The sequence below is a fragment of the Pteropus vampyrus genome, unplaced genomic scaffold (assembly GCF_000151845.1).
Source record: "Pteropus vampyrus isolate Shadow unplaced genomic scaffold, Pvam_2.0 Scaffold47, whole genome shotgun sequence".
In the NCBI taxonomy this organism is placed as follows: domain Eukaryota; kingdom Metazoa; phylum Chordata; class Mammalia; order Chiroptera; family Pteropodidae; genus Pteropus; species Pteropus vampyrus.
In genome coordinates, this window is record NW_011888828.1 from 1,644,390 (window position 1) to 1,667,744 (window position 23,355).

General features: G+C 40.6%; 1 protein-coding gene and 1 pseudogene across 4 annotated transcripts; one reads left to right on the forward strand and one right to left on the reverse strand.

The window, feature by feature from the left end:
- Positions 1-447: 447 nt before the first annotated feature.
- Positions 448-20,663, reverse strand: TLR2 (toll like receptor 2). 4 transcript variants are annotated; one of them, XM_011359359.1, is made up of 2 exons: positions 10,433-10,716; positions 448-2,971 (listed from the first exon to the last, which is right to left on the reverse strand). In XM_011359359.1, exon 2 carries the CDS (start codon positions 2,953-2,955, stop codon positions 601-603), a length of 2,355 nt encoding a protein of 784 aa, XP_011357661.1. In that variant the 5' UTR covers positions 2,956-2,971; positions 10,433-10,716; the 3' UTR covers positions 448-600. The 4 variants fall into 4 exon arrangements, with proteins under 4 accessions (XP_011357661.1, XP_011357663.1, XP_011357660.1 ...); XM_011359361.2 differs by lacking the exon at positions 10,433-10,716 and adding an exon at positions 20,291-20,663 and having other exon boundaries at positions 457-2,971; XM_011359358.2 differs by having other exon boundaries at positions 457-2,971; positions 10,401-10,702.
- Positions 7,590-7,707, forward strand: LOC111739180 (annotated as a pseudogene).
- Positions 20,664-23,355: the final 2,692 nt, after the last annotated feature.

Sequence of the window (23,355 nt, forward strand, 5' to 3'; positions counted from 1 at the left end):
TTCTTATACACCTTCTCTTAAGTGATTATGGCTAGAGAACACTATCGAATACACAGACCGACAGACCAGTTCGCAAAACACCCTCCAGGCATTTTGTACCTTGTGAAGTTTGGTGGGGACACACTTTTTTCTAGGAATGGCAACAAGTTTAAGTGACCCAGACATTTTGTCTTATTGACCATGAGAGCAGTCACACAGGGAGACAGCTAGGTGGTACAGAGACTGACCTCTATACACAGATGGGTCTGTGAGCAGAAAGCTGACTGACACATTCATTCGAAAGCTTCTGTTCATCTGTGCTGTTTCCTAGTGAACTAAGCTAACTGCTGCAGATAATTCAAATATTAACAATGGACTTAGATCCTGATCATCTCCTAGGATAAAGAAAAACCCCAAATCATTTTTTCCCCCAATCTGATAGCAGTTTTTATAAGACAGCACTCTAGATAAAATTTGCACATTTTAGTAGTTTTAGTAAAACAAGTCCTCAAATGACAGCACATTCATGCGGTTTCCATACAATTGTGGCACAGTGGACTGAAATACAACTACTGATACAAAGACCACCAGCAGACCAAGACTGGCCTTTAATGAAGAAACTTAGGACTTTATTGCAGTTCTCAAATTTAACCAAAACCCCTCCTGCTGAGCTTCGTCGGTGGGCCACTCCAGGTAGGTCTTGGTGTTCATCATCTTCCGTAGCTTACAGAAACGCTGGGGAATCGTCTTTTTCTCAATAGGCTCCAGAAGAATGAGAATGGCAGCATCGTTGTTCTCATCAAAGAGACGAAAATGGGAGAAGTCCAGTTCATACTTGCACCACTCACTCTTCACAAAGTTTTCAGAAAGCACAAAGACAGTTTTGTGGCTCTTTTCGATGGAGTCAATGATATTGTCAATAATCCACTTGCCAGGAACGAAGTCTCGCTTGTGAAGACACAGCTTGAAGGGAGGGTCGAAGTGCTCCAGCTCCTGGACCATCAGGTTCTCCACCCAGTGGGAATCCCGTTCACTGTAAGACACGAAGGCGTCATAACAGATGTCCCTGTGGGGAGCTTTCTTGGGCTTCCTCTTGGCCTGGAGCCAGGCCCACATCATTTTCATGTACCACAATCCATGGAAATGGTGGCACAGAACTACAGTGAGCAGGATAAACAGGAAAAGGGCACAGCACAAAGCAGACACTAGAGCTGTTCTGTGGCACTCAGAAATGGAGAGGTGAGTGTCCTGAACACGGTGGCCCCGCACGTGGGACGGAGAGTCACAGAGGTAGTTTCCCGGCCAGTCGATCAGGATCTGGGCCAGTGCCTGCTGCTCCTGCATGAAACGCAGGAATTCACAGGAGCAAATGAAATTGTTGCCCCCAGCTTCCAAAGTCTTCAGTTTTTTAAAAGAATCGAGCTGCTCCTGAGAGAAAGTATTTATTGTATTTCCGCTGATTCTCATGACTAGTAACATGGGTAAGAAGGAGGCATCTGGTAGAGTCTTCAACTTATTTTTGGAAATATTAAGTTCTTTGAGATGTGGCATAATCAGAGAAAATGAATCCAGATTGTTATTGCTAATATCTAAAAACTCCAGTGTCTGGGGAATGCAACGGGTTAAACTGTGTATTCTTATATTGGATAAGTTCAAATATTTCATCTTTCCTGGCCACTGACAAGTTTTAGGGATAGGATGAAAATTATTCTTACTGATATCAAGGTTAGTCAGGTTTTTCAGAGTAAGCAAAGTTTCTCCGATTTTTTCTAATGATGTCAAGTGATTTTGCTTTAAAATTAAGGTTTGTAGGGAGGGCCAGGCACGCTCGCAGGCTGAGTTTGTCAAAAAGTTTTCAAACATTAAATTGTCACTGAGATCCAAATATTCTAATGATTTTAAATGTTGTGAAAGGGAACAAGGAACTAGAAAAACCTTACTGCTTTCTATTATGATTCTTTTAACATTTCCTATAAATGAATATAAATTACTCAGATCATAAAATGAGTAAAAATGTGGAATATATAACCTCCGTATTATTAATGTCTCCACTTTACGTAAATCTTTAATTGTATCCCTAACGGATATGTCAAAATCGCCAACTCCATTAAGGGTACAGTCTTCAAACTCCACGTCTAACGCTTCAGAAGCATAAGGCAACAGTTTCACAAGTTCATTAAAACCTCCATCCGTGATTTCCACATTTCTAAATGTAAACTTTTTAATCAGTGTGTTGGTTTTATTGATGGATACTTCTGAAAAATGGAAAGTGTTCAAATGAGTATCTATCAGTTCCAAATATTCCAAGGAACTTAAAACATCTACAAAAATTTTCTGGAGGAAAACAGGCTGCTTAATATGGAGGATCAGACAACTGACATTCTGAATTGACTTCAAACTCTTTGGCTCATACCTCTGAAGATTTGAAGCATCAATCTCAAGTTCCTGAAGAAAAGTTAGCCCAGCAAAATCCTTTTCCTGAATCTCAGTGAAGTAATTATTTCCTACTTTCAAGATTCGCAAATTGGTGAGATGAGAAAAAAGAGATGTTTTCCCAAGTGTTTCGTAAGGATTTCCCAGTAAGTTTAAGAATTTCAAGGAAGAAAGAGGCCTGAACCAGGAGGATGATAAATTATATAAGTGATTATAGGATAAATCCAAGTGTTCGAGACTCCCCAGGGAGAGAAAAGAATCTTCCTGTATTGCGTTAATTCTGTTGGACCCCAGCCTCAGAGCCTGGAGGTTCACACAGCCCAGCAGGTCACTGCTGCTGACATAGGTGATCTTGTTGTTGGATAGGTCAAGGCTTTTCACAGTTGCTGGGAGCCCTGAGGGGATGAAGTTTAAAGATTTGGAGTGGCCATCGCAGACACCATTGGAGTCGCAATTCACAGAAGAAGCCTGGTCAAGGGCCCCTTTCTCCAACAGGCTGATTGCAGCCCCCAAGACCCACACCGTCCATAAAACACGTGGCATTGTCCCGTGATTCAACCTACAAACAAAAGAGGCTCAAATGAGTGATTTTGTTTGACATATATTTTAAGTCCCGTTCTCGAGAAATGTTTTGTAAGTCATAAAACACACACACATACACATGGGAGCTGTGGGGGGCGGGTAGAGGAAGGGAGAAAGGGAGGAAGGGAAGAAGGGAAGAAGGGAGGGAGAAGGAGCAGAGAAGGGAGTGGGGACAGAGAGAGTGCTACCAAGAAATAACCAAGCGAGTGCATGAAGGAGGATAGAAATGAATTCCATAACACATCCTTCAACACTAACACAGATACACTGCCCCTGTGCAATGACTTAAAAGCACAATACAATCTTGGGGTACAGCACAGGACTCAAGCAACATGGGTTGAAAGAATGAGTAAATGAATGAATGGAGGAATGAACAAGCAAGCAGCTTAAGAAAAGGGTCAGGCTTAACCATACGAATTTATAATCACCTATTCCTGTACTTCCAACCTTCCTATATTTAAGCATGCCTCTACCCTGCCTGATGCCCTCTTCGAGTTAGGGATCTCAAAGCCAAACCACAGCTCTCATTGGACAACTGAATGAAGCTCCAGGAGTACATGGTCTTTGACCAAAAGATAAAGGTCCTATGTTTGTTAACTCTGTTTGGCACCTACTCCTAGCAGGCAGGAGGGATGCTGGGAACCCCAGGTAGAGCAAGGTGGTTTGCTGGGCTGAGGGACAATCAGACCATCAGAACCTTTTCTTCCTGCAGAGAAGTAAGGCGCAAAGCAGTGCTTATGTCTGGATGGGCTGTTCAGATGAATGTGGGGAGATAAGACTGCACATTCTCCACAACTGCTAATCCTTTCGACCATGAACTTGACTTTCTCTCTCTCTGCCCACCTTCTGGGTCCTATATCCTTCTTGGGCTCAATTCAGCTTTCTCACTCTTTGCTTCTGATTTTTTCGTCTGTTTGCTCATTGCATTAACTCTACAAAAAAATTCTTAAATTTAACCCCAAGAACAAAACTTTTTATGGGTAAAACTAATTTCCCGCATTCCCAGTTTCCCATAGAATCTGAGGGATTATAAAGGCCTAAACTATACAGTTTACAGGCACAGAAAGTTAAAATATAAATAATGTTATTACATACTTGGTTTGGGAACACAATTGCCATCACAGCCAGGTTTTTTATGGCCACATCAATGCCACTGCTATGCATCCCCTCCAGTCTTTTTTAGAGAAATGAGGTCATACCATGCATATTTTTTCTGGATTTTCATTTCTCATCTAAAAATACAGCTTGACATCTTCCTACATCAGTACATAAAGATATTTCTGATTTTTGCCAATGCTCTACTGCTTTTTATAGAATGGATAAACCATAATTTCATAAACATCATTAGGCAATTTCAGTATAGCTCAAATATCATAGTGTGCACTTACACAGGTCTAGATGCTGTAGCCTACTACACACCTAGGCCATAGGGTGTAGCCTATGGCTCCTAGGCCACAAGCCAGTACAGTACGTTACTGTAGAAAACAACACGAGATTAAATCAAACACAAGAGAAAATGATGTAACCGAGAGAGGCGGTAAACGTGAGATGTATGAGGCTGCCACCAGCGTAACACAGAATGCTATTTTACAGCAAAACTTTTTTTACAAGTCAAAGAGTACGCTCTAAAACAATAAAAAAAAAAAAAAGGACAGTACAGTAAATACATAAACCAGGAACATAGTTTTTTATGATGATCAAGTGTTCTGTACTGTACGTAACTGTATGTGCTATGCTTTTATACAACTGGCAGCACAATAGATTTGTCCGCAAACACGTGAGTGATGTGCTACGCTACGACATTACAACAGCTACGATACCACTAGGTGATAGGAATTTTTCAGCTCCATTATAATCTAACGGGACCACTATCGTTTACGTGGTCCATTGCTGACTGAAATGTGGCACGTGACTAATTATTATTACAGTTATTCAATTACAGGGGCTCCTTATATACTCTGGAAATGGAAGGTATATTTTTTATAAATATCTTCTTCTACCCTCTGGTTTGCCTTTTCACTTTCTTCGTAGAATCTTTTGATGAACAGATGTTCTTAAATTTTCTATTTTGTTTTTTAATAGTGATTTTTATGGCCTTTTAAAAAAATATTTCCTACATTATCATGAAAATATTATGTTTATTATTTTCCAAAATCTTTATTGCTTTGCCTTTCGCTTTTAGGCCTCCAATCTACCTGGGATAAATATGGGAGGTAGCAGACAAGATTCACTTTTTTTCCCAGTATGGATATGCAGTTGACTCAGTACCATTTTGGGGAAACAGTCAACAATATTATCTTTCCACCACCCACATGTCCTTACACGGATGGGTCTGTTTCAGTGCTCTCTATTCTGATCCAATGTCTACTTGCCGATCTGTGTACCGGTAACACGTTATATTAAGTATATCACAACTTAATACCCAGGAGAACAAGTCCTTCCTTCTTATTCTTCTTCAATTGAGTCTTGGTTAGTCTGGGCCCTTTGAATAATCTTATAAATTGCAGAATTAGCTCACTAGTTTCAAAAAAAACCTGATTAACTGGCAATGCTGTGAACCTGCAGATCAATCTGGGAATGACATTGTTACAGTATTGAATCGGCCAATCCTTGAGCATGATGTACCTTTCCACTTATTTCAGTCTTCTTTAATTTACCACAGTAATATCTCATGGTTTTTTGCACAGTGTTCTTGAGTATATTTCGTGAAGTGTATTCCTAGGCACTGGTTACTTTTGATGCTTTGAAAATAATATTATATACTTAAATGTGGCATACACATCTATATGCACAAACAATTAAATTTTAAATATTTACTGTGTCTTGAGAAACATTGCTAAACTTAGTAATTCCAGTTTGTAGATTTTTAAAAATTTTCTCTGTATACAATCATATTACCCAGATAATAACAGTTTTCTTTTTCCAATCCTTGTACCTTTATTTAATTTTCACAATTACTAAATGTTGAATTTATCAAATTCTTTTTTCCTCCTGTATCTATTGAGATAATGACAAATTTCTTCCTTTACCTTATTAATAAACACTGGTGATTAGTCACTTTTAGTGTTAAGGAAATCTTGCATTTTTAGAATAAATCCAAATTAGTTTGGATGTATTATCTCTTTTATATACTCCTGGATTTTATTTACTAATATTTTATCTAGAATTTCTCCATCTACATTCAGAAGTTAAATTGCCCTATTAGTTTCCTTTCCTTTGGTAGAATCACTAATGTCACCTTCTGAGCCTACAGTTTTTGTTGTTATTGTTTGTTCGTTTATCTGGTTTTTTTGAAATACATTAAATTTATTTAACAGCTATGGAATTATTCAGGTTTTTTCTTCTGTCAGTTTTGGTAAATTGTGTTTTTCAAGGAATTAATTTTTTTTAATTTTCAAATTTATTGACATAGTTACTTATAATATCCTCTTATTATTAGAATAAAATTAGAACTAGCATTAACTATTTTAACGTCTCATTTAAGAAATGAAATTGAGAACTCACTATAGGTCCTAACTGGTGCTTTTTTTCTTGATTATCTTGCCAGCGGTTTATCACTTCATTAGCATTTTCAAAAACCAACTTCTTACTTTATAGATCCTCTATTTTCTAATTCCTTAATTTATATTTTTATATTACTATTTCCTTCCTCTTTTCTCTAGATTTCACTGTTCTTACTTTAATTTCTGGAGGTACATGTTTCCCCATTAATTTTCAGCCGTTCTTCATTTCTAATATATCCATTTAAGGTCATAAATTTTCATTTAAGCATTAGCTTAGCTGTACCCTCCATGTCTCTCTTTTCTGTTTTTTCTACACTTTACTCTTTTCAAGTTCCAGTCCAGATATTTTTTTCTGATCTATTTTCTAGTTTATTATTTGTTCTTCCGTTGTGTTTAATCTACTGTTAAATCCACCCACTGCTTTTAAATTTTTTGGTTATTGCAGTTTTCATATTTATAATTTCTATTTGGTTCTTTTTCACATTTGCTGTGTCATTTTTTTACAGTTTCTAATTCTCTGCCAAAACTTTCTATCTTGTCTTTTATCACCTTGAACACAGAAAGCATGCATTGATAAACTGTATAGCACTTTCGAAAGCCCTGAAGGACATGGAATTAAAGATCTCGAGCAGTCATAGATGGGAAAGGTAAGGCTGAACTAGAGGAGAACAAATCCTCACAGAGATTGCAGCACAGCTTTGATTTACCTGGATGGCTCAGACAGTCTAAATCTCTGAAAATGGATTAAGATGATTTCTGGAATGCTAGTGCTCACGGGTACTTGCAGAAGCAAAGGAAAATCTTTCCTAGAAGAAGATAACATCATCCTAGGCCTCACATTTTTTCTACAATTTTTCAAATACAATGTCCAGCATACAATAAAAAACAACCAGATACTAAAGGAAACAAGATAAGTATGAAATGAGCAGAAACAGCAGATAATAGGAACTAACCCATTAAGGCTATATAGATCTAGTATTATACACACCTCTAAAATTGATAGGGTAAAGATGAAATGGTTATTATTGTTTGGTACTATATTTATCCCATTGTCTTTCTGCTTAATCGGTTTTTGAAAAATAATTCTCTTAGGTCTACGGCCATGTCACCATGAACACGCCCGATCCCGTCTGATCTCGGAAGCTAAGCGGGTCAGGCCTGGTTAGTACTTGGATTGGAGACCACCTAGGAAGACCAAGTGCTGTAGGCGTAAAAAATAAAAAATAAGGGATTGGAAGCTGACAAGGTCCTTGCAATCTGTGAGGTCAACCAAGGGTTGCCTCTCCTAAAAAAATAAAATAAAAATCCTCTTAGTATAACTCCACTGGGCAACCAACATTATTTGATTTTCTCCATTTTGTAATGAATAGCAGAAATCTTAAATCTATACCAGTTTTTGGCTAAGATTTAAGGTCAAATACATCTTTTTAAAAGTTTTCCTAGTCTTTTCTCTTTAAAATGTAAAACTTATAAAAGCGGAGATCTTGGGCTATTTCATATAAATATTAAATGGTACCTATAGCATGGTGAGTTTTTAACAATAAGAGTTATTGATGATGTTAAAACTACAGTTAACCATTTGACATTGAAGATCAGAATTCTCTCTCCTTTCCGTTCCCCAATACATTACAGCACAGGCCAGACAACTCCTCGATGTAATACAGTGAGAAGGGGAAAGGCAGTGCTCAAGTTAGACTGCATTGCGGTCATATCTAACGAGGGTTGGGGGTCTGGACAAATTATAAAATCATCTGCTTGAAGAATTCAGAAAGGTGACAGGATAGTGAGGAATTATTTGTCTAAGACCAAGAAGAAGATGGAAGGCTGAGAAATAAGCTGGCATTAGAGGCGACTTATGCTGTGGACATCTGCTGATTTAGAAGAGGGAGGAAGTTGAAACCCGGTGGCCCACAGTGAATCCACAACCCGATATATCCACTTTAGGGCCAGGGCTGTAATACCTGGGTGAAGCAGGAGTGGAGAAGAGACTCATGGCCCAATGCCTGGTAGAGAACTGTAAGTGGACTCTTCATAAAGCCATGTGCAAGGAAAAAAGCCTACCAGAAATCTCCCGTAAGAAACCAGCACCCCTGGCCTGCCACATATGCTGGTGTGGATCCAAATATTAAAAGATATAATAACTAAGAATTTTTCAGAATTGAAGAAAAACATAAGTTCCCAGATTATAACGTATATTGAAACTCAAACAAAAAAGAATAGGATATGCTCACCAAGCTGGAAAACGATGTAACAACATCCTCAAAGGGCTGAGAAAAAATACCTGTCAATCGAAATCGATCATTCAAGAGCAAAGACAACGTAGACATTTTCAGATATTTGAAAACTAAAAGAGAATTTTTATCCAGAGATACTCATTGAAAGAAGTACTCAGAAACATGTTCTGCAGCCGTATGGCAAAAGAACGTGATAAGAGTAGGCTGCAAGAAGAAAAACTGAATTTTAAAAAAATTTAATAATAGATTAAAAAAAAAACCAGCACTCGAAGTCACGCATGGCTTTTCACATGAGAAAAAAAAATAATGTGAATTTTAAGTGATACTGTGGAGAAAAAACAATTCTGACAAGCAAGACTCCTATTTGGAAAGAGTAAAAACAATTTATATTTATTGAAAGATCTTTACGAAGAGGTCATACCGAAGATGCCATGCACAATAAATCATGCTCAATTGCTAAAATCAAAACAAGATATTTAAGGCAGGAAAGGGCACAGGAGAAAGAGGACATACAGAGGGTCAACAGACATATGAAAAGATGCTCAATATCCCTAATCACCAGAGAAATGCAAATTAACACCTCACACCTGTCAGAATGGCCATCGTCAACAAACAAATGTTGGTAAGGCTGCAGAGGAAAGGGAACACTTGTGCACGTTTAGTGGGACTGCAAATTGGTGCAGCCACTATGGAAAACAGTATGGAGGTTCCTCAAAAACCTAAAAATGAAACTACCTTTTGACCCAGCCATCCCTCCTCGCCCCCCTCCCCAGGGAAAAACACCATCCTGGTGTGCACTTAAGCTCTAAACACCAGTTCTCATTTATAGAAATTTAAGAAGTTATAGAAGGAACTTCAAAGCATTCTTACTTTAAAAGTTCGTCTCTGCTTAAATACTCTAAGTTATGTTCTAATCATAACTGAATACAGATAATCATAACCGGCATAACAGATATTCTAAGGACGAAGGAATGTGGAGGGGACCAGGAGCCCACCCCGAAGCAGGGGCCAGGCTCGGGATTAGGAAGTGAAAGTCCCTAACCTTTCCCACTTGTCGGCCTCAGTGACCGAAATCTCACTTTTCCAAGTTTGGTCCCAGCAGTAACCAGTGAGCTCAGACACACCCCCAGCAGGACGCACAGGTGCAACCTTCGAAGCCTTTACCTGGTCTATGTCAACCCCCGAGGACGACGGCCCTTGGGGAACTAGGAGGCCCGAGCACATTGCCGGGGTCACCGCCCACCTTGGCCTCCTGGGGGAAGCAGCGGAAGCAGCGGACCGCAGTCAGGAACCCAGAAGAAACCCCGCGGCGACCCTCAGAGGCCTCCAAGGCTGGAAGGCCGCTCGGCACGTATCTCTGCTGCGCCCTGGTCCCTTTCTGGACGGCCCCTGATTCTCCCGAGGGTCGACGTCCACCCGGCCTTCACGTGTCCACTAGCCCGCGCAGAGCAACGCAGACGGGGGCTATGGAGCGTCTACATTCCCGGGGGGCCAGGTGCAGGTGCTCTCCCCGCCCGCCGCGACCCGGACCTGGGGTCCCGGGCGCCCACGGCGGGGAAGGAGGGCTCCCCTCCGCCCCTGTCTGGCTGGACCAGGGAAGGGCTGCTGAGCGAGGACGCCAGCGGAGTGTGCTTTCGACCCCCGTGCCCGTGAGAACGGTCCCCCGTACCTAGGAGTCGCGGAGCCTCCGCCAGACCGCACCTTCTTGCTGTTTACGTGGGGGACCCGCCCGGCCGAGGAAGAGAGTGGAGAGTACGCCCTGCAAAGCGCCTCCTGCTCCGGGGGCGCGGGAACCGCGCGTCCCGCCCAGCGCGCGCCGCCGCCGCGGGGGTAGGCGTGCCAACCTGCCCGGCGCACCGGGAGACTGCGCCCCTGCGAGCTCCGTCAGGTGACCCAGGTGGAGGACGCGACCGGCCAGAGACGGCCAGGGTCAGAGGAGGGCCCTGGGGGCTGGCTGGGAGTCGCTGGGCAGGGAAGAGAGAACTGAGGTGCTGGAAGCCCTTGCGCGGGATTTTTCGAAGCACAGAGACAGTTTCTCAACCAAAGGGAAGGCTGATTACTCAACCAGTATTTTCTTGAAGCTTCGGGCATCCAATCCTCACATCACCCTGAAACACAGCGTCTTTAAACTCCACTTCTCCATTCTTTCCATCCTAGGAAGCCAGAATTCAGGCTCGTGAATCGTGCTTCTCATTCTGCCCCCGTTTCCAACACTTGTTCGCCAGTCACTGTATCTCCAGGGTCCACTTTCACGCGCAAATCTATGCTCCACTGGGTTAAAAGAGATCGCCAATCACTATCCAGATCGATCCAGCAAGGTTTTGCCTCAGGAGCAGATAAGGACAGCCCCAGGGTTTTTGTTTTTGTTTTTTGTTTTGAGTCCTGTGGCAATCTCTGATGATGCACTGTCTCCAGCACCTGCATCCCATCCCTAGTCTTACCATAAAGAGATGTGGGGCTCCCACGGATAATCTGAGATTTTGAACCTGAGGCCTTCTCTTGCTCTATTCCATCCCTGTTTCTCAAGGTAAGTGATTCTAAAAACAGTCTTATATTGGCTTTCTTCATTGCCACAGAAACTAGTTTATCTCAGTCAGTGAGGAGTGTTTATAAGGGAAACAAATGAGCACCTTTAAACTTCCTTAATATTAATAAACTACATTCTATCCCCATAATTACATTTGTTCTTCACAAACTGACATCAGAAGCTGAGGAAGCATTCTTGCTTCTCTTTACAAATTGTAAATGGCAGAACTGAGATTCAAAACGAGAATTTTACTGTAAATTCAGATTCTTTCTCTTATCCTATTCCACATCTCTAATTCCCATTAAAGGTTCAAACCTCAGGCAAACTTAATCAACAGTCATGAATGTGAATTTGATACAGTGGAGTCAGATTTTCCATACAGTTTACTGAATATGTGGATATTTCTCTCTATCCCTGACCAACCAGGCTCCCCAGCTGCCTGAAAAGACTTTCTTCTTATTAATGCAAAATCTCCACCTCTCTTCTTCATGATTTCTCAAGTGTGTGCTTGAGGAAACTTTGTTCTAACTTTCCCCCCTGAAACTAAAAACCTCTGTTCTTTTTCTATATATCTTCTCTAGTTGAACTGTCTAGATTGACTCTGGTGTTATTGCTTTGTAGTCCCAAAGTCAATTAGAATATTCTGGCAAAGTCAAGTAGAAATGTATCTAGCCACAAGTTATTACGAGTGTCATCTATATACAGTGAAGGTTATTTTACAGTCAGCAAAAGTATTAGCACATTCTACTAAGGGACAGTCCTTATACTTGTTCAGTTCTTCATGTTTTCAAAGCACTTTCACATATATTTTTTAACATATGAAATAAATAGTTCTGATGTTTTAACACCTTTAGTTCAAGTTTCATTTATATGCAAAGCAGTGTTTTTCTCACTTATAAACATGTTGGAAACTTGAAAGATTAACCGAAACTTGTCAGAGGAAATTTGACTTCTAGTCAAAAGGTACAAACTATCAATTATAAGATAAATAAGTCCTGAGAATATAATATAGAGCATAGAGACTACAGTTAACAATACTATATCATATATTTGAAAGTTGCTAAGAGAGTAGATCTCAAAAGTTCTCAACACACACACACAAAAATTGTAATTATTAGTTACATGAGTTGACATGTTATTGTGGTATTTCATAACATACATCTATAATTATGTTCTAGACCTTAAATTAATACAGTGTGTATGTGTCAGTTATATCTTAATAAAATTGGGGGAAACCCCATATGAAGTGGCCCTACATGTTCTTTAGAATGGCTAAAATTAAAGACTGACAGTACCAAGTATTGATAAGGAAATAGAACAACTGAAACGCTCATACGTAGCTGGTAGGAATGCAAAACGGAGCACCCATGTTGGGGAAGTCTGACAGTTTCTTATAAAATTAAACATGTACTTACTCTATGACCCAGCAATCCCACTCCTAGGTATTTTCCCTCAAGGAGTCCACACAAAGGCAGGTACTTTATTTGGTGCCAGAAACAACCCATATATCTATCAACTAGTGACTAGATAAACAAATTGTTTTATATCTACACAATTGAATACTATTCAATTATAGAACTACTGATATATGCAAGAACATAGATAGATCTCAAAAGCATTATGCTAAGTAAAAGAAGTCAGACACAAACACATACGTACTGTAGAATCCATTTATATGAAATTCTACACAAAGCAAAACTATGACAGAAAGCAGGGGTCCCAGGGAGCCATCTCACTTCTAAAGCAACCGCCTTTACCTTATTAAGTTTACATTGATTTCTCTTGCACCCAAAAGAACTCTAAGATATTTCTTGATGGCAAAAAAAAAAAATCATAATAATAAGTTTCTTAAGTAACTCAGGAAGACCACACTCCCTGAGTTTGAAACATATCATAAAATCTTCTAATATTGTGTTCAGATGGCTTTATCCCATCTGGAATGCTCATTTTCAGCTCGCCATCTTCCTAATATCACTCCATGCTTATTCACCACTCACTTCCATAGAGTCCATTCGAGGACTAAGCTTATCATACTATAATGATTTCAGAAATTAAGATATTCTAGCAGAATGGTCTTGATGTTTATTCTTAGAGAGAGCGGGAGGGAGGAAGGGGAAATGAGAGAGAGAGAGAGAGAGAGATATCAACCAAACCTCTTAGAGTAAAACTGATTGTTTCATATGTCAACCTAAATGATTGATCTACGTTGATTTCAAGCTTCTTGATATATATCTCTTGGAATTGGAAGCATTAACCTTAAGTTAATTCAGAACAGAAATCCATAGAAATCCTTTTTTAAAAATTTAGAAACTTTGTAAATACTTCAGGAATCTAAAATTTGGGAAAGTAGAGAAAGAAAGAGATCTTTTCTCAAGTTCTTTGATGGACTATCCCAGGAGCAAAGGGCCAAACCGTGAGGATGATGTATGAGGTAAGTTTTCACAGGATAGATCTAATACCCAAGACTCTCAAGGACAAGGCAAATCATTTCCATCTGTTGCAAGAATTCTACTAGACAATAGAAAGGGAGCTTCCAAATGTACACACATCAGCCGAATGTGGCTAGACGCGACTTTCAGGAGGGCATGGGCTTTGTTCTCCCTTTCGTAGGGATGTTTCCCCAGCCCTGAGAACGTCGTAGGCACTTATCAACCAAAATGCTTGTTGAGGAGTGAACGGACAGACCTTTTCAGAACATCTGTTAGGTCTGGAGGAATAGAGTATCAACATCTGAAATGGCCATTGCAGACACAGTGGGACTGCAAGGAAGAGAAGTCCGTTCAGTGGCTCCTTGCCCTGACTTCCTGCCCTTGACGTACAATAGCTGACCTCATTTAAAGACGGAAATGAAGAAATATAGCACATGATTTCCAACCATGTAGTCACAACAAAACCACGAGTGAGCAACTGGTATCATTTTAATATCTGTAAAAGTTGTATGGCCTCACCGAGTAGTAAGAATATGAAAAGAAAGCAGAATTTTATCAAGTTCCACATATTTTTGGAGCTCCTTGGGAAGTATATTGAAACATCTTAAGAATCAAATGACTGCTATATCCAGCTCTGTGGTGAGGCAATCTGGGTAGGGGCTGCCAACTTCTATGTGGATGGAGAAAATGAGGTAACGAGTAATGACTCAAACCTAGGGACATGAGCTATGTGGCCACTGCCACCTTTAGCTTCAGTCCCTGTCATCATACTGTAATGATTTCAGTTACGAAGTATAACCAGGGTTCAGTGTGTACCAGTTGGGGTCACAGACCAGAATACTGCCAGCTTCCTGGCTATCACTGGCCAAGTATCAAAGAAGGAATCCCTCTCAATATGTATGATGATGTATGGTTTCATATGTAAGTATCTTTGAAAGCCTGGACGTTGCTGTCCTCTGGCAATTGTATGGACAGTCATAGTTGGTCCCCAAAATCTCTGGAAGACTTAAAATTAGTGTTAAGGAATCTGTGAATACTTATTTTTTAAAGATTTGTTACACTGAAAAGAATTTGGCCTACCAGAGTCAAGCCCAGGCTTGTGATTCCAATTTAAAATGTATACTTTGTTTATACTTATGATTTTAAGTTGAAATTTTTCTATGCAGAAATATGTATTGAAACATTTGTCATATATCAGAACATTTAAGAGAGCTTAAAGTGCACTGTATTTGTAAGTGTATTAGTTATATAAGTTATTTAAAAACTTAAGAAAGTTTTAAGTCAAACAACTGAGACACTTAAAAAGGGTATCAAATATATTACATTTATAAATGCAGCTTAAAGTATTTCAAAGTTTCATTAGTTATATTTGTAAATAGTATCAAACATAAAGTAAAGTCCCTTTTAAAGACATGTTTAAATTTGGTAGATTTATAAATAACTAGTCGAACCTAAAATCTTAAGGAAGGACAGGTTTTTAACTTTGCAAATTTGATAATTTAGATATTAAATCATAAAGCCAAACTTAAATTCTGCAGACAAAAATTTTTGAGAATATTAAAAAAAAAAAAAAAAGCCAATGTTGACAAAATTCAAGTTACTAAAGAGAAAAGTTTCCAAGTTGTTCCTCCTTCCCCATATTAACTGCTCTTCTTCCTCTTCTGCTGCCTGTGTCACCACTTCCTCTAGTCCGAGTTAGTCCTGGCACATCTTCCAGTCTGCTCCTGTGTGTCAGGTCAGTGTCCTCCGCCCTTCCTCCAGCTTTGGCTCCTTTTCACTTTCAATCACTGGTACAGATCTGACTGTGTACACATTATTTCCCATGTAACAGTTCCAGCCCACTTAGATTACTAAGAGAAGATTTGTGATGTATCCCAGTTTATATAATGGGATTCACTCTCTTGTTCCATAGTGTTTCATGGTGTTCCATGAAAGGGCATCATCAGATCCAGAAACCCCACTCCCTAAACAAGTATGAGAATCACTGACTGTTACTTCGCAAATCTTTTGTAGGAAACCAGTTCCTCTGAGGCTCTGGGCTCACATCATGCCACGTCACCTCATGCCTTCCTGTTTGTCACTATCCGCTGACCTGCTAGTGCTTTCCCCATATACTTAGTTTTCCTTTCCAACTCTCCTTTTCAAACTCATCCTTCCCTACTTTCTTTCCCAAGTCTAGATCCTAGGCCACTCCTCACTGGCTATGGTCTTCTTGAAGAATCTTGTTTGTGCCCATTTATAGGTCAATACCGTTCAGATTTAAGTCCCCTGCCCAGCCACCTCATCCAAGCCCCAGACCTAGATTGGCAACTGCCTGCTTGAGACAGATTTCCACTTGGGTGTCTCAGAGGCACGTCCGCTCAACATGTACAAATCTTAGCTCATCATATTGTTGCCAAGGCTGGTCCTCTTCTCCATTTCAACATGGGGCACCATCATTCATCAGGTGCATATGCTACAGCACTTAGTCCTGCTGATTTTACCTCAAATCCATCCAATTCTTTTTATTCCCACTGCCATCATCCTTGTTCAAGCAACCTTTACCTCTTGCCTGGACTACAAAAGTAGCCTCCTAATTGGTCTCATCTGCTTTGCCTTCTTTGTAGCTTCTTCATCACACTGCATCTACAGCATCTCTGTCTAATAAAAACACAGTGGGAGCCACAAATGCAAACTATTTCCATAATTTTAAATTTCCTAGTAGCTACATTTAAAAAGGTTAGCAACAAACGGGTAAAATTGATTTTCATTATATTTTATTTAACTCAAAATATTTTAATGTAATCAATATAAAAAATGAGATTTGCATATTCTTTTTTTCATACTAGTATTTGAAATCCAGTGTATATTTTATATTTACAGCACATACCAACTAAGACCAGCAACATTTCAAGTGTTCAGGAGCCATGTGTAGCTAGTAGCTAGCTACCTGTTGGACAGAGGATATCTAGAATGATCTTTCTACAATGCAAATCAGATCGTTTCACCCCATCCCAAGTTTAAAATTCTTTCGTTGCTTCCCAGTTGTTCTTAGATTTAGGATGCAAATACTTAAAACATAGCCTACAAGCTTCCGCAGGGTCTGCGGTGTGCTGCTTCTTCAGCTTCTACTTTCTCCCCTTTGCCCCCTCACTGTCTGTGTGCCAGCCACATTGTACCTTCGAGTTTTCAGACAGAGCTCCAACCTACCACACATCCTCTGCATGTGCCGTTGCCGCTGTTGTCCATGCCAGCCTCTACCACCATTCCCTCCATTGGCACCAGCACCTCCGCTACCAGCGTCATCTCTAGTATCACCACCACCACCCCCTCCACCATCAGCATCAACTCCATCGGCACCACGTCCATCGCTGCTCTGTTACCACCGCCCCCTCCACCAGCATCATCACCCCCTGCTGTAGACACGCTCACTTCTCCTTCAGGTCTCTACTCACCTTCGCTTCCCTTACTCTTCAGCCTAGATATTTGTTCTTTTCCTTCATAGAATTTAGCTTAGTTTGTAACTATATCATCCCACTTCTGTGATGAATGTATGTCTCTCTCACTAGGCCATAAAAAGGAATTGTTTGGTTTAGTTCACCATTGTATCCTCAATGCATACCCAATAATTTGTATGTAGAAGGTATTCAGTTAAAAACTTTTGAATAAACAAATAAATCAAGAAATCTGGAAAGAAAGAACTATAAAATGGGGCACAGACTAGAGCTTGAAGAAAAGTTAATGAACACTGTCAAGTTTGGCAGATAGATTCCAGAGTGGGAGGTAATTACTTCTGCTGAGACACCATCTTGTGCTAAGGTCTCATTGTTTTACATGTGTTTATTTAATACTATAAGAAGTCTAGGAGGCAGGTTTTGTCTGCGTTTTAAATTCAAGGAAGCATAGAAGGGTTCGGGACCTTGCCAAGTAAGGAGACTCCAAGTAATTGGAGTCTTGATCTGATTTCAAAACCTCCATGCCCTGCACTTTGCTAGATCTCGAGATAACTTCCCAAGCTTCATAATCTCACTAGACTTGTTATTCAATGACAACGTGGCCAAACATTTAAATAATAGAAAAGCTGAATTATTCACAGTATGTGTGTTTATATGTGTATGTGTACCAATTTTGCTATGAGGCTTTTTAATACAAATGTTGCCAAAAATGCAATGCATGATTCAAGTATGATTGCCTCATATGAGAATCTTAAGCAAAAACAACCTTGCCTGAAATGTTACTATTTTAAGTCCAAGAAGGAAGTTAAATGATGATTGAGTAATAGTTCAAGTATGGGACAATCTCAAATACCAGCTGATTTTCCTTCCTGTTTACTTGAAGTTATGCATAGCCTATGTCTAACAGAATGCTTGACATACAGAAAGAGTTCAATCATTGTTAGCTATTACTATCATTATCATTTTCATTCCTGGCGCATTGCAGCTTTTAACTTATGTCTTGCACACACACAAAAATAATAGGTTCTTAAACATATGCTTTGCTAGCTCTACGGGAATCACTATGAATCCTGCCATAAATCAACTTCTGTATTGACGCAGGTCAGACATCAGCGGTGGCCCGTGCACCACAGATTCAAAGCTGAGCTGACTGATTTCGAGAGCTCGGCACAACCCAGTCACACCCATCCTCTGTGTCACTATGGAAACAATGAAGCATGGTCATAAGGGCAAGTGTTTTGCAGTCAGAGAGACTTTGTTCAAAACCTGTCTCTTCCAAATGCTAGATTTATGCCTGAGCAGATCGCAAGACTCAGTTTTCACATCTGTTACACGGGGATGATAATTCTTATCCAAAGTACAGTGCTCAGAATCTGGTAACTGCTAAGTATTAGCCATTATTTTAAAGAAAGGCCCTAGGATTTAAGCTATGGGCACCTACTTCCATCTCTAGTTTGCTGTGGGACCGGCCAGGCTAATCAAATTGTTGATGGGTCAGGATGAAAAGAATGAGAACATTTTCCTGAGGAAAAGGAATATCGCACAGTGACTTGCTCTGTTCACAGTCATGCTTCTATTTCCTCATTCAAGTGGCCGTGACCCCCAACTCCCCAGAATCTGTTAAGGTTAGCTACGGCATCGCCAGGTAACTAGGGAACAGCAGAGACATCACCTCGCCACCTGCGAGCATGCTATAGGGGTATCACAGGGTCTAGTCTTGCCTCAACTGTTCATTTGTCAAATGATCCAGATTGGCTTTTAGAAAGTTAGGCTGCTGCAACCTGTTTGTTGTGAGAGCAATATTTCAAAAAAGTGATTCAAAAACATTTCCGACAACATAAAGTTGAAATAGAGAGGCAGTGTGGTACAGTGGTTACGGAGAGAGTTTTTGGACCCTCTTGCTAACTGGACGCTCCTGACCAAATTATACTCTTTGTAAAATGAGTTTAATAGAGTAGTTGTAAAAATTAAGTAAGGTGCCATGTGCAAAGCACGAACACTGCCTGACATTTATACATGCTAGATATGCGTTGGTGTGTAAGTGGAGTCAAATGAATACACGTATTCATTTTAGAGAAATAACAGAGAAATCAAACTGCCTGTCAATATATATGCAAACTATAGGCATGTCGATAATAATAGTAAGTTGACAAAAGTACATAATGATGGGGCAAATGAGAAGAGAAAGGGGAATTTTAGGTCAGTTGACAGAAGAACTTTCAGACACATGAAATTGCAGAGCTTCAGAGCTATGTTGACAAAGAATAAAAATTTGGAGAGAAAATTAAACCATGTGAATGGATGTGGACATCTGGGTAGATTTTTTCCCCCATTCTTTCCTAAAAAGCATTTGTTTCCAATCATAAAGCATTTGCCAGGAAAATTACCAGAGTATGATTGCCACTCAAATAATCAGATCCCAAACTTGTCTTGTCTCAGGCCCACTGAGGGCATTGACACCCAGTGGCTGAAGAGATGTAGACCAAATATAAAGTCCCGACCTTCCCCATCATTTTGCTCTTGAAGAGACAGACATTATGAGGGAAGAATTATTCCTTGAGGGACCTAGAAAAAACTAACTGGCCAAAAATTCTCTATAGAAATTGTGCCATAGAAAGTGTTTACCTGGATTAATAAGCCCCTTTGATAAAAGGCAAGTACAGTAAGTCCTCACTTCACATCAATAGGTTCTTGGAAACTGCGACTTTACGTGAAATGACATAACAACAAAACCGGTTTTTCCACAGGCTAATTGCTATAAACAAGAGTTAAGTTCCTACAGTATATTTCTAGTCACAAAAACATCCCCAAACTTCTAAGAACCAAAAACACTTCTAATATTAACCTTGAAATAAATGTGAGCTATACATACATTTCAGAGAGATTAATAAAAACAAATAAGATAATTATTTTCCAACCTGCTTTTCCCAGTTCAAGGTCTTGGGTGGTGGGAGCCCATCCTGGCGCTCAGGGCGCAAGGCAGGAACCTCCCCCTCCCCCGCCAGTGTGCACACTCCACACAGTGACCCCAGCCGGGAATCCTTTTTTTTCTCATCAACGTTATAATGAAACAACATTAAACAAAACAGCATTGTTCAAGCACCTGCTGTACACTAAGGAAAATATCATTGGCCTTTCAACTTTAATATGAATATTATTTCCTTCTTACCAACCAGATGCGCTCAGTTTCTCTCAGAAAATGAGTGTTGATGGCGTAGGCGGAAGTGCAATTTTGTAGCAGAGGGTATTGACTTATGCGGGTTCATTTGGGACAGTGAAGGAAAAGTATTTGGAAACGGGGATCCCCTCAGAAACAGAGAATAGAGTCCAGGCAAGAGGAGGGGACAGAGAAAGGAGGTGTGGAGAAACCCTCCTAGTGGAAACTTCGGGCCTAACAGTAACTTGTCATTCATTCTTTGCAGAGGAGAGAGAGAGACGTGGAGCTTGGCTTTAGGAAAGAAAGAGACATTGCTCCCTTTCCCAAGAATGAGGGACAATTTTGCTGAGAAAGTTTTTCCTGGCACTCAGAGAAACACAGAAGCTGTTCTGTTTTAAACCTCAGAAAATTTGTCAACTCGGCTATGCCAAGAACTGGTACAGGGTGACTATGTCTTACTCAGGCTGTCTGGTGAGTGACTACATTAAAATTCTGCTCTTGCGTAATAACGTTTCACAGAAATCACAGTTTTAGGAAGTGAAAGTGACTGCTGTGGAGGACCTGAATTTTCTATGGTATTGAGGCTGCCCCATGCTTGGCTCACAGCCATCTGTTCAGAAAGCCAGTTAGAAAGGTATGGTCGAGAAAGGAGGATGGGAAAGGAGCAATAACTATCAACACCTACTAGGTGTTAGACATGTATTTTCAATCGACAAATGTTTACTCAGCATGTCCTTTTGTGGGCATGGTGTGAGTTGCTGGGGTGGACAGCACAACAGCCATGGTCTCTGCCCTCAAGAAACTCAGGCTTCTGGGGAAGAGATAAACTGAGCAAGTAATCCCAAGAGGGACAACAGGAACAGCATGACAGAGGAAGCAGAAGTCTCTTAACATATCTGTGAAAATATTATGAGCCCCATTTTGCAAATGGGCAACCTGAGGCTCAGAGAGATTAGAGAAGCTTGTAAGAAGCATAGTGAGTATTTGAACTCTAGACATCTAAACCCACAGCCCATGTTCTATTGGCTGACTTTCATATCGATTGTGTGACAATTGCATGTCTCCAGGGTGAGAGCTTGAATAACAATTTACTCTTTTCTAAGAGCGTCCATACCTTCAACGGGTGAAGGACTGCACAAATAGATATTTTTAGCAAGAGTAGTAGAATGAAAAGCCACAGGAAATTGTGGCCCCACCCTTATGGGTGGGGTGGTCTCAAATGTGCCATTCAGTGTTTCTGGGCCTCGGTCTCCTGGGAGTGTTAACTTTTTAAGGGGTTATTAAAACAGTAAATTAGGTGGCAGAAGTGAAAAGTAATCTGTAAACTAAAATCACTCATTATTTTTATGCTTATAATTATTACTACTTTTCAGCATCGTAAGATGTAGTATCTCAATAGCCAATCTTCACCTGGCTGACTCCTGGCTGCTGGCTCAGCCTGGGTTTAATATCACATCAGAGAGCACGGTGGTCATGTTTCCACGTCCAGGTGATGAACTATCCCAGTTTCTTCAGGACAATCCTGGCTTCAGCCCTGAAAGTCTTACATCCTAGTCATTTCCTCAGTCCTGGGCCATTGGGGTGGCTGATGACCCAATATCCCTTCCTTCTAGTGGATGCTACAATGAACTACAAAGTACTGGTGTGGCAAAAACATGGATGCTCGTAAGTGCTTGTAAGTGCTACATCACTTCTAAGCTGTGTCATCTTAGGGAGGTCGCTCATTATTTCAAAATACAGAAAACATCTACTTCATATGATTTGTAGGTTCTCACCTCGGCAGGCACCCACTCCCCTCTTGGTCACCGTGTTCCATGTTATTAGCCTCCATTCTCTGCCTCAGACGTGCAGAGCTCACTCTCCCACTTTGCACTTCCTGTTCCCACTTTGTGGAAGGCCTGGCTATTCCCAGATGGGCTCTGTCTTGTCATTTAAGTCTCTGCTTACCTGTTACCTCCTCAGAGGGTCCTCCCTGGCCACTCATTCGGGAGCACCTCCCCCAACACTCCCAGACGCTCTGCCTACCCTTCGTTTTATCTCCTCCCTAACGCTAAATATGATTTGCAACTGTCTTGTTGAGGACAGGAGTCTGCAGCCTTCTAAAATGGCTCCCAAAGAGCCCCACTTCCTGCCGCTCATGCCCTTGTGTGACTCTCTCCCTGTGAGTGTGGGCAGGCCCTGTGGACTTGCTTCTAACAAACAGGCTATGGCAAAGTGGTGCAATGTCACTTCTGAATTATGCCCTAAAAGACTGACTTCCGTCTCCCTTTCTCAAGACTGAGTCTCATTTTCTCTCCTCTCCTCTCTCTGTCACTCTCCTTTCCTCCCTCCCTCTTTCCCTTCACTCCCTCCCTCTCTCTCAGGTCTGTCCTGATTCCTGCCCATAGAAACTGTGAGATAATAAAGGCTGTGGTGTTAAGTCATTAGGATTTGGGGTATATCGATGCATCGGTCATTTCCTCCCCTAGAACGTTAGCCCCATGGCAGAAGGGACCACGCCCACCTTGCCCACTTTTGCAGCCCAGAGCAAAAAATCAACGTCTGGTACATAACAGATGCCCGGTTTTATTGAATGAGCAAACATGAGGGCACAGGCTACATACAAGGTATGTACGGATACATGAAATATATATTTGTTGAAATTGCATGATTTAGTGACCAATTAAAAGTAAAGAGGGTTAGGAAAACAGAGTGTCTGGGCTGACTTATTAACTGTCAAGTACATAGGCCCCTACTGTGGGCATGAAGATGTTGAATGAATAAGTGGTAAATGAACAAACTCAGGCATAGGTTTTGGTTAGGGACAGATTAAAAGTGATAAGCTTGGTGTTGACACATTGTGAAATGCCAGTAAAATGTCTAATAGGCATTCAGAAATGTCTGGCTTTTCACAGAATATTAAGTGAAGAAAGCAATTCCATAATCATGTGTATATCCTGTTTCTGTGAAAACACACACATACACACATGTCTGGAAGGAAACGTACGAAAATGTTAAGCGCTTCTCAGTGGGTGGTAGGATTATAGTGATTTTCATTTTTTCCTTTTGGCCATCCATATTTTCTACGACAGACGGAA